Genomic DNA, 12,628 nt, shown 5'->3' on the forward strand with positions numbered 1-12,628 from the left:
GAGGGTATGAGGTAAAGAATGCAAAAGAAATCAATATTTTTCCAAGATCAGATTCAGTATCTCTTAGGAAACATGTGGGAAAGAAGATTGAAAAGAAGGTGGGAGAAGGAAGAAGCTTCACTATACAGAAATATTTCTATGAAAATTAAAAAATCCTTACTCATCCTCCTCCCACCAGGCTATACAAAGCATTAATTACAGCCAGTTTTTGCAAAGCATATCTGCCTTGCAGCTGTAATCTGCCCTGCCTTATTGATAACCTCCATTTATCAATAAAGATCCTGTTTCTCCAGCACCACTAACACTCCTTCCAGGCAATTGAGAGATCTTAAGGCCACTGACAGATGCAGGACAGCACACCATGCCATGTCTCAGAGTCACATATTCCATACAGAACTGATAACAGGATGAATAAAACATGAGGCAAAGGGAATTCTCCCAGCACCAACACTGAAGACGAGACCTGCCGGGTGCACAGACAAGCCCCAGAACAAGCACACATCACAACTCACTTGCCATTGATGACTCCATCAGGATTAAGCATGGGCACAATCTTGAAGATGAAGCATTTCCTCAGGAGCTCAGCAATGGGATCAGTGCTCACGAGGAACTCCAGGGTCCCCTTCATCACCCAGCTGGCATTGCTCTCACCAGGGTGAACACGGGCTGTGAGGAACACGTAAGGACGATTGCCTGCAAAACAAAGCAAAAACACCCCTAAACTGAACAGAGCTTTTCTTTGAATAATATCTTTGCAAGTGGATTTTATTCCTTTTGAATTTAGGTAACAATCCAAAATGGATTCTGAGGAAAACACATCCCCCTAGACAGTCTAGATATTTTCTCAAGGTGCTAATTGATCACAGATTTGGACCTCAGAACCAGCACAGAGCCTGTTTCATCTCTATCCCTCTGTTTGTTTATTCTGTGATACCATACAGATATTTACTTTCCATTGTAGAGCATTCTGCAGGTACAGGTTACTGCCTCTCCAAAGAGCTTTACCATACTTTCTAGCAATTATTGAAAGCTTGATCCCATTAAATTTCACTATGGTTTAAAAGGCAGCAAGAAATTATTTCATTTTCTAAGGTCCTGCTCCACTTTCAGTATTTCACCATTAACAATTCAGAACTTTCTAAATGTCTAAGCAGATTTGCCCACCCATAAGGGCTCCAAGGACATGCAAGCTGCCTGATCTCTGGAAATAATGTGTTGTAGGGTCAAAATCATAATTAATTGAACTAAACTGATATAATTAAGGAAACTGCACTAATACGTTCACCAGAGCTGCAGAGGCTGAGCACTCAAACCTAGCCATTATTTCACAACCATAAAACAAAAGGTAGAAAAAACAATGCACATAGCTAAGGCAGGCTGTTTCTTTTGGTGGAATGACATTTTCAGTTTTATGTAATATAGATGCTTACTCAGATTAGAAAGGCTGATTTTCAGAAGTTGCAGCTAGAAGAGTTCATCTGTTTCTAGCACTACTTTCATGCATGGAAACATAAGCTGTGGCAATTTGGGGTAGGGAAGAGGTTTCGGGGGCTGCTTTAAAAAAAAAAATCAATTTTTTACTAAACAGTTCATCAATAATCTCTACTGAACCTATTTCAAAATAGACTTGCAACATAACAGCAAAAGTTGCCTTGTTATCAGATATGTTATTTGCTGTTCCTGTGAAAAACCACTAAACACATTTGGTCTAGTTACAAGCCTCCAAAAACTCTCAGCATACATATGCTTAGAAAAGACCAAGTTTGACAGCAGATTCTTTGAAGATCCCATCTGTGCTGAGCACACTTCAGGGATGGGCCAAGGAAACAGGAGAAGGCAGAAGGAGACACCTGCCAGGCACAGAAAATAAAAGGAAAGGAGAAAGCAATTATCTGTCTTAAAATGATCCTTTTGTGAGCATTCACTATCACAAGTCAACCTGACAGATTTACTTCAGTGGAAAGTTTTATCTGTCAGGGCATCACAGCCATGCCAGGGCAGGTTTGTCCTGCTCGATCAGACAACGTCAGAGCTCAGCCTCTGTTCCCTTCATGAACTGAAGGGCCCCAACTGACAGGACAGGGAGAGACAACAGGACAGAAAGCAAAACCAAAGGCATCAGCTGAATGCCCTTGTAAACAAAAGCTGAATTAGCAATTTAGCCCTTGTCCTTAGCTCCCAAAGCCATCCTTCAGCTTCCAAATGCTTTACAAATCGTTAATTAATCATAGTAAAACCAGGAGGTAGAACACCGTCCCCAAAAATAGAGATGGTATTAAAGAGCTGTTTAGCTGACCAAGAAAAGGCTGTGTCAGAGCTGGGAATACAAGTGCAGTTTCTCATTTCACATTCAAACAAGGAATAAGCACTAATTTTTCCCCTTAACTATATATTCTGCACAGTTCTGTTCAGTATACACATTACAGCACAATTTAGTTACATCATACAGGGACACACTCAGATTAGGAAATAATTCCCCCTCCACACCTCCCTCCTGAGCAGTTGGTGGGCACTAGAAGAGTGAATTGCACTCCCAGCTCAAAGAGCTCATCCAGAGCAATCATGTTCTGGTCCAGTAAAGCAACTGGGACTCTGTTTCCCACATATCAGGCTTTTATCATTCTTACACCTCACCATACTGGGGGGAGGGGGGGGGGGGGCGGGGCGGGGTTAGTACATTTTCGTCAACATGTACATAAGTGCCTTAGGCACTTACGGACTGCAAAAGACTCCTTTAGCTCCTGAAGAACCAGACATTCTGATTTTTTTCCCCCAAAATTAGAGTACACTAGTTCTATTCTTTTCCAGCTAATTGTGCATTACTATCTACCTTAGTAATGCTTTATAATAGCAACAAACAAAAGCTAGAGTTCACAAAGACATCAGCTGCATTTTGCCATTTCCAAGCATTTTCTCCTTTCTCCCATCACCATGAGTTAGTGCTGCTCTGCAGGCTCATTGCTGAGCTAAACTTATGGGGCTGTGCAGTTATAGCTGGGAATGAGGCTCCTGAGGACTTCTAATGGACAACAGCTGTAAATAGCACAGAGCAAAATAAAACATGCTCTCTTTTGCAATTGATGAATACAGCTTTAACAACTCTTACCTCTTCTGTATATTGGGAGAGAGTTCAGCATCTTAATTGAGGGGTTCATTCCTCAGTCAAAATAAGAAAAATAAAATAAAATAAAAACAAAACAAAACAAAAAAAACCAAAAAAATAAAACAAAAAAACCAACCTCCAAACAATGGTTTTCTCATGTCAGAAACCCAGGACAATTTGCCATAATTCTGCTAATTGCAATAGCATGGAGTTGGCAGAGACCTGAGTTCTGCTGTTTCTCTCAAGGCTCATCAAAGTCAAGCTTGTCTTACTTAGACTCAGTGTTGGAAAAGCTCCTGGAGTCTCCAGATCTTGAACCCCAGGAAACATGAGGGCAGGGAAAGAGACCCGAGGTGACTTACACTGTTTCCCTGTGGGTGCAAATGGAGGGCCCCACAGCCTGCAGCTCCAGCCAAGGAAATCTCTCTGTTCCAGTGAAAGTCTCCTTTGAAAGATCCCCTCCTGCCACGCACATCCGCAGCTCTGACATCCCACCCACAGGAGAGTCATAAGGAAGGTTTGTACAAGCAAGGAAACCACAGAGCTTGTTAACTGCCTGTTCCCTTCACAGGAGCCATCACAACCAAATCCCACATCCAAATGCTGCTCCCCCAGAGTGCTCCCAGCGTGAAAACTAATGAAGCAGCAAATAGAGCGAAGAGCTGATGACATGCCCATAAAACTTGCTACCCTTGAAACACCTGGAAAACAGCAGGAATCCCCCAAATCCATGTTTTACAGCATATCCAGTTACTTTGGAATTATTGTGCTAACTGCTATTAGCAGAGCTCATGAAAGGAGTAGACAGAGCACTGGCCAGCCATGTTCCACACTCAACTGGCAGCACCAGTCAAGATCTCTGCACACAGCTCAGCTGGTTCACTTCATTCCTGACTTCCAACACCCCCATAACTGCAGTCATGACCAGACCACTTCAGGACTACCCAGTCAGCTTACTGGTTTATACTGGTGCCCAGCTGCCCTTCTCTGCTCTTTCAGAGCCCTGTGGTACAACTTCCCATGCCCTGCCAAACTTGTGTTAAGTACTCTCAACCTCAGGTTCCTCATGTACCTCCTCCTAGGATCAGAACTGTGCTTAAGTCTTCAGAATCCTCAGGCCAACACTTAAGTAGCTCCCTTCCAAGTTCTGAGGAAGCTGCCAGAAAGCTCAGGTTAGCCATTTATCTCTGCAAAGCCCACACGACACATAACCTTCTCTGGGAATGTAAATAATAAAAAGGGAAAGCGGAGGAATCTTTTCATGGTACATAAAGCCTTATCCAACAAATCATGCCTCCTTCCACTGTGCTACATTTCAACATGCCCAGAATATAACATGGCATCAACAATACCCAAGGTGGGAGATTAAAGAACCACTGATTCCTCTTGCAAAACTTCGAGCAAAGAACCTTTGAATAATAATTTTACTAATGCATCACCTAATTCCCATCTCTCCTTCTCTTCACTCATTTTTGATTGTGGATATATGCATGAAGATGAGAGCTTTGTTCTTCCAGTTGTGCTAACTTACTGCTTAATCTCCTGCCTCTAAGGATCCTCCTCTAGTCATGTCATCACCAAGGTTCACTAGGAAGTGACTTTGATGTCACTAATCATGACATCAATTGCAGAATGAGAAGCCTGAAAGAAAAGAACAAAACCCCATTAACACAGCAGTGTCCCTCATCAAGGGGAACACAGAAAGGAAATGAAAAGCAGTTCCAGATGCCCTGATCTGGGCTGCTGTTCTAAATTATTTCAAGCTGAGGTTTGAACCATGCTATTTGTAAAGGGACAGGGCATTGAAATAACACAGGGCTAGGATTTTTTAAGGAGTCAAAAGGAATTATATACACAGCATGTGAAAAATTCAGCCTAGATCTGGGTCTTGGGCTGAAAGTTTCTGGCTGTGCCTCTGCATTCCTCTCTTTCCTTTACACAAGCCCAGGGCCATTAAGACACAGGCTTCTTTTTCTCCGTTATATCTAAGTACAGCATGACTACCATGAACATGACACAGATCAAAGGGTCAAGTTTACCCTGGGATATAGTAGAGAAAACCCAAGAAAGCAAAACTTTCCCTTCCAACTTAGCTGTGCCCACTACAGGCTATTCTGTGAGTAAATGATGGGTAAAGAGGAGGACCATCACATAGCTCTGCCATGCATGTCACAGCTGCATCACGCCCAAGGCTGCATAGGTATGCAAAGCCAAAGAGAACATGGTGTGGTGTACAATGAATATATAATAGTATACTTATAAAAAGCATCAAATACTGAGATCACAGAAAACAATGAGCATGATCTGAGGCAGAATCTGTCAGATACTTTTCTCTCCTCCTAAAACTTTTCTACTAGTTGTCAGACTTTGGGTTGCCTTAAGACAGAATAATTCTTTCCTGCCCATCTCCCCCACACCCCAGATTGCTCTCTCCTTGCTGTGCCTGCTTTTGGCTAAATGCTCCAAAAGAAGACCCATCTTAATACAGAGGCAAAATACAGTCTAGCAGGATCAGCTGTTGTTTTCCAGAGTTATCAATGAGTTTTCCTTTCTTAAATATTTCTATATTATATGTATTATTAGTGTTACCTATGGCAAAGAAGTGAACATTACAAATCATCTCAGCAGCCTGTTCTCTACCTTCCTAGCTTGGTGGGGGAGTTTCAGCCTCTAAGTTGCTTGGCAACCTTCTTTTGTGTACATGTTTTATGAATTCATTCACCTCTGAATCAGAGATGATCAGGGAGCTGAATATGGGTACAGACTGCTCAGCCTCAGTTCAGCTTGACAGCCTACTAATGCTGGGTTTGAGCTCCAGGAAATTGGTAAGCAAGTTGTCAAGCCTGCTTTGGGGAAAGTTCCAAAATCCCAAGCTCTTAAAGCAGCAGGAACCAGTACAATTATTTAGCAGGACCTTCAGTATGACTGAAGGCAAAGAAAACTCACAGGAACTAATTCCACTTCAAATCAAAGCATACCTCTTGGGGAAGATTGTGGAACAACTGAACCTTATTTTCAGAACTTACACCCATGGAAAACCTACTATAACCTTTTGCAAATTGTTTCAGTTTATAACTAACATCCCAAGTGTGTGCACCTGCATTAGTCCAGCTGAAATTTCCAACCACTGCATCATCCAGGCCTTCATACACCCACTCAGCATTCACTGGCATATCCAGTGTCACTCTGCACACCCTCTGAGCTGTTTGAATATCATCAGACTTCAAAACTGAAACCATGCAGGTACCTTATTACTCTGCTGCCAAGCAAGTTACCTGCATTTACCTTCTCCCAGAGCTGTCACTAGCAGAGGAGTTCCTCTGCCTGGGTGTGCCTCCCCCACCTGTGCTCACTGCTGCCATCCATCTCTGCTCCCCTCAGCCACATTCCAAGGGCATAAAACCAAGATGGGGGACAGCTGGTTAGGAAGAAGTACTGCCAAGAAGGATTAGGATCAGGGGATTACAGCAGATGAGATAGTGATGCAAAGCAGTTGCAAAAATGGCAGCTCTCCTGGGACTCACTCTAGGCAGCTTCATAGCCAAGGCATGGAACACTGTTACTTCCCTCTGCTCAACCCAGTGAGCAAAACCAAATAGCTGCAGTGCTGTGCCCACTGCTGCCCACCATAGGTTAAAAAATTGATGAAAACTGAAGAGGTCATTGGAAATTATAAAGTGTTTAGAAGTCTTAGGCAGAAAAACTGGAGAAAGTGGGCTTCAGACCCAGAAAGAAAAGATGAACAAAGAGGAAGGAGAAATAACCTTTAAATTGCAAAAGGCTGCTATAAAAAGAGATTGCAATCAGCTGTCCTCACTGTCCGCTGGGACTAGGCTGCATAAAAAGAAACACAAGTTACTGTCAACAAAGCCAACCTGTGGTGACCTGACTGCCCTCCCTCCTGCTGGGTTCTTGTTCATAAAGTCCTGTGCCAAGAAACTCCACTACAGCACCCAGAACAGTGTCAGCACAGACCTATAGCCACATAACTTGTGCTAGCTCCTTTAGAAACTTGGTCCATGATTCCCCTTATTCCTCTGGAATTAGCTCTCTATTCTGAGGGCTGCTGGAATTACTATGCCAGTCCACAAGGCAGATCCTGTGTTCTCTTTGATGCAAGGTGTCTGCTTACTACTTAATGTTAGCCATTTTAAGCCATGTTAATCATTAGCCACTAATTAGTGGCTAATCAGAAATATTTCATCATCATAGTTTGACACCATTAGAGCTTATTCCCACATACAGATCAGAATTATTTATGGAAAATTCTGTCTTACGTGCTCATTTAGTGGCAATCTCGCCACTTCAAGATTGGAGTAATAAGATTTCTGGGATTTCTCTCATTAGTAATGATCTTCCAAAGCCCCTCTATTACCCTTAAGATTATCATTTCTCAGCTTGTATCTATCCCTTGAAAGGTGTGAGCAGCAACCACTAAGATCAGCTCCAACACATGATCTAGGTAGCTGATGTTGGGAGCTCCAGATTATCTGTCAGAAGGCAGGCAAGGATCTATCATCCCCTGCTTCTGTAACACACATATTATGGCTTTAATTTGTTCTGTGGCAGCAGGCAATTTCAGATACTCAAGTATTTTGTATTGCCATGGCCAGGCCATCAATCCATGTGTTTTCAGTCAGCATTGGAAAAATGTAGACTGTCTTGCAGAGATGCAAACCTCTGAGATCTGGCAAGTAGGAAAAAGCAGTGTTTTCAAGTTAGGCATATGTGTGGCTTTCATTTTCTAGGGTTTTTGCACAAAGACAACAATGCTGACCCTGAGAGAAGAACCAGAACATTGCCCTAAACTGTCCCATGCCTAAAAGAAGGTGCAGGCAAGAGATAAGTACACAGAGACCTGAAGGACATCTGCGGTAACAGGCAGAGTGCAGAGATCCATAGAGCTATAAAATCCATGGGCTCTTTTCTGAGAGAAGGATTTCATCTGAAATGAAATCAGGCAGGAGGAGCAGACTGAAAAAGCTTCCATTGTCATAAAAATATCTCCCTGGGTAATCCACAGTGATGGAAAAAGGAAACCCTGATAATTTATGTGACAGTTTAATGGGATTTTGGTGACATTCGATACTTTAGAAAGAATTTGCCCAAATAGGACGGGCAGGACTTTAATAAGGCTTCAGCTCCAAACCAACAATATTTTCAACCCCTTGCTTTTACATTTCATTCTGCATACACACTTCTCACTCACAGCTCGTCTTCCTCATTTGCAAGGCACATTTCAACACTGTAGGGAAAACAACTGCACTTTCTGGTTAGATCCCCTGCCAGAGAGGCTTCTGAGTATCTGATCCCTAAAGGGATCAAGCTGCCTTTGCACCTACAGGGCAGAGCATCACCGAGCTGTGAACTCTGAGGCATGAGCTGCCCTCTGGCCATGTCCCCTGCTCTGTGGATGGCACTAATAGCTTCTGTGCAGAATTTAAGGGCAGCAGATGGACAGTGTGGAGCAGGAGCTGCTGGCAGAGGGGATGCCCCCAGAACACACTCCAGGAATAAATGGTTTTCTCACAGTGACTAATGCCTCAGTCCCCATCTCCTGCCTGTGAGGGACACAGCCTTTACCCCCAGAACAACACCCCGTGCCCTTCACTGCCATCGCTTCCAGAGCAGGCACAGCGCAAGAGGAATCGCTCAGAGTGCCAAACTCGGGTGAACCCGGGGTTAATGGGATGAAACTCCACAAAGGAACATTTAGACTGAACATCAGTGAGTTACACTAAAAACTCTCCCCTGTGGAGAGGTGGAAGTTAACATTAAAACCACATTGCCCAGAGCACAAGAAGTCATTTTGTACACAACAATCTTGCAGTGCCTGGGGACAGAAATAACCCAACAGGAATTTGTTTTCTTTGCTAACTTCCATGGATCCAGTTGAGAAGCCCTTATTTTGCTGGAAATTCTCCTTCTGGGAAATCCAGGCATGAAAGGAATGGTAAAACGTTGGGTGAAGATCTCAACATTTTGTCCACTCAAAGATGAACTTAGAACCTGCAATGGGGCCTGTGAGCCCTAAAATGGGCATGGGAAATGGAGCACCTGCCAGAGTTTCTTTCACCACTGGGAATAACAGCCAAGTTTAACAGGAAAACAAGTTCTCTTGTGTTTTGCTCTAGAGAAGACAAACTCTATAAAAAAAACCTCTTTACTTTTTATGCAGAACATACTTAAAGACCACTATTACCACCTACAGCATAAAATAATGTTTATTCTTAAATATGTGTTACGCTTTTAAGTGGCACAGATCCATCTCTCCCTGACTTGAAGTCTTCCTCAGGGAATGACTTGAAAGTAGTAAAATATATTAAAAGAAAGTACAATCAGAGCCTCTCATTGTCAAAGTGATAAAATATCAATTTTTGTTAAGATAAAATGCATCACAGATTGCCTCTGATGGTAAAAATTAAATTTTTGGTCTTCACTTGATGTGATATTTATCACTCCATTGCTCCAGAATCAGTCAAGCAGGGAATGTTTCTTAAAAATATTATTCTGTATTTCTCCTGAAGTAAGCAAACTATGAGAATTTTAAACTGTGTGTTTTCTTACGTATAAAAAACTCAGAGGAAAAAGGAAATAAACAGAAAGTCTACAAAAGACATCTTCTAACACCTCACTATGCCAACAGCTTCACAGTAAAGGACCTTCTGCAGGTTGACTTCATTTGTGGCATCACTAAATTGATTTTTACATCACTGCTGTCCAAGTCTATCCTAAATCTTGGAACTGCACTGTCCGGAGCTGATCCCAAAGGAAATTCTTGCTTTCCACAAACAAGAGATCAACAAGGTAAAACTGTCTCCAAACTTTGAATAATGAATCTTGTCTTCATAGCAAGGTCTTAGATGAACTCCCCAAACACCTGAGCAAAAGAACACAAATAAGGGCTCACCATAAAAGGTCTTTCAATCAGATCATCAAGAGAGCAAAACTGATGCTGGCCCAATGATCTTGTATCATGACAAAAGCAGCACCATCTCCTGCTTCATCTCCTAGACTACAAGAGATGTTGTGTGACAGACCATAAGCAGAATATAAGTTTTCCAAGAGAAATAGCAGAGACGAGCCTCAAAGTTCCCAACTAAGTTCATACCATAATTTTTTCAAGCAGTTCTACTATTGAGATACCCTAAGGATGAAGAAAGGATCAGGCTCAAAGAGCGCAATCTGAGTCCCAGAGTATTTGACAAAACTGGGTGGAAAAGAATTTGCCACTGCATAAAGCAGATAACATGCAGAAATTTCAAACAGTCTGTGGAAAAACATACTAAGCAGTCCCTGTCTTGGGTCAGTAAGTTCTTCCCTTCAGATGTTGGCAAAACGATGTCTAATGGATGATGTCTTCCTACATCAATCACTGCAGGGAGCAGAGTGTCAAGTTAGGAAGAGTAGTTTGTTCAAGAAAATAGGGTGGTAGGAAGGCTATGGTGAGGGAAAATGTTCTTTTTATCCCCACAAGTTGCTACAAAGTGTAGAAAAAGGTTCTCATGTATAAAGGAGTCAGGCTGCAGAACAGTCTGGGCAGCCCCAGAAGAAACAGAAGTAGAACATGTGATGTCCTTCCTTGGCACTCCATGTATCACTGCAAAAGTGGCAGCTTTCCCACAGGAGAGCTTTTTGTTCTCCATAGTTTCCGAAGTGATATTAAACTTATTTTAAAAAACATTTTCCAGAAGGTTCTTTTAGGCAAATAATTTAACAGCACAAATGATGGCTCCTAATTAGTTTGAATTTCTGATGTGTAGTACACAGACTGACTTCATGAAGCTGGTGCTGTGCCGTTTCCTCAATCCCAGTGCCTTCCTGCACTTTCACCCCAACACTTCCCCAGCAGAACTTTGAACTTTTCCAACTGACTCTGCCCCAGAATCCTTCCACTATAGCTCATCCACCCTATACAGCCTGTACAATCCACAGCATGAGCTCCTCTCTTACGTGCCGTAAGAAGAACTCGTATCAAAACCATTCTATTCCAGAGCATTCACTGTCACTTCATCTCCTGCTCTGTAAACTCTGAGTGCTTTTAAAAGAAACATTTATTTATATAGAAGAAAATCCCTGTAAATCGTGGTCATGACAGGCTAATGGCTAGTATTGCAAAAATGATTTATCTTCCTGCTGTATCTAACAAAGCTTCTTACGCTAATACCTTGTTTTCAAAATATGAAGAGACTTCTAACTGATGTTTTCTAACCGCAAGAATATGCAGCTAATGAAAAATGCCTTACATCAAAAAATAACCTTCACCTGCCACCTAACATTGCCATCAACTCTCAAAATCAAAGGATCTCCTTGAATTATTTTTTCTTCTGTATTACTTAAGGTGCTTCCTTCATGGATGAACAAACCACTATTCAGTCTCACTGCCTGTTTATAATCCAAATTCATTTTAGGGTTTGCAGGCATTACCTGCATGCTTTAATTTGATATATTTTATTTGATTTCTGCCTATTAAATTACATTTGAGGCAGGTTATATGGCCTCATGGGGAGCACTACCCTTTGTGCAAACAGCAGTTTTATCTGGGCTGAGCTTAATTTCACATTACATTTTGATAGGCTGGCAAACAAGGTCATGGTGTCTGCGTGGCAAGTGATGTCCCTGCTGGAGGGAGAGACTTCTGAAAAGCTAGAAGGTGGATCCTAGGAGTGTTCTGATTAAAAGGGTATGATCTAGTGTATGAAATTAAGGAGCAAGCCGTCAGTGATAAGCGGAAGCGCTGTTTCAAGTCTATTGACAGGCGTTCTCCCTGGATGACAGGGCCATCACCTTTGCCAGCACAGAGACTACAAGCACCTCACTCCATGTTTGTTGCTCACTCATAGTTAGTAAGGGCTACAAATGGGGAGAATAGGGAGAGTGGGGACAGCACAGCCACTGACACGCCCAGAGCCCTTCATCTGTCTCTTGCTTACTCATTCAGCCTCTGGGCAGTAGCTCTTTTTGAAGCACAATTCCCATGGGTTGAGTTGTGCCTCATGGTGACCCTCTAGCTGTTGCTTTTGTGCCCTTTCAAAATGCTTGACAGAACTGTCACAGAAGGAGCTTGGCATCTGGAAGCCGTGGCAGACACGATATGACCTGATTCGTAAAACACAGCTAAACAGCTTGGGCTGCCAGAGGCCAGGATTTACAGGACTGCACTCAAAAAAGGCCTTCAATGCCTGCTCTGCTAAATGGACTTTCCTACTCCACAGCAACAACAATTCCCAAGTCGTGTGAGGGTGACCTGCAACACTGAAGTGACAAAGCAGACACTGGAGACACTAATCTTGTTAGAGCCTACCCTGTCCACTGCTGCTCAGGGCAGGAAAGGAGTTACCTCAGCTCTGCCTGCACCTTTTACACATGGCTACAGGGGCAGGAAGCACTAAAAAAAAAAAAAAAAAAAAAAAAAAAAAAAAGATAATCATTTTTTCAGAAATTCCTCCAGCACAGCAGGCAGAACGGAAAAAAATTAAATCAGAGATAGTTTCTGCTGCATTATCCACTACAGCATCATTTTTA

General features: G+C 42.5%; 1 protein-coding gene across 1 annotated transcript in view; it reads right to left on the reverse strand.

Annotated features, from left to right (window-relative positions):
* Positions 1-12,628, reverse strand: part of AGBL1 (ATP/GTP binding protein like 1) — a 272,270-nt gene that overhangs the window by 167,443 nt on the left and 92,199 nt on the right. The window contains exon 18 of the mRNA XM_032123269.1: positions 513-693. Coding sequence (XP_031979160.1) covers positions 513-693 — 181 coding nt within the window. The remainder of the gene's footprint in view (positions 1-512; positions 694-12,628) is intronic.

Source organism: Corvus moneduloides, chromosome 13 (genome assembly GCF_009650955.1).
Source record: "Corvus moneduloides isolate bCorMon1 chromosome 13, bCorMon1.pri, whole genome shotgun sequence".
Taxonomy (NCBI): Eukaryota; Metazoa; Chordata; class Aves; order Passeriformes; family Corvidae; genus Corvus; species Corvus moneduloides.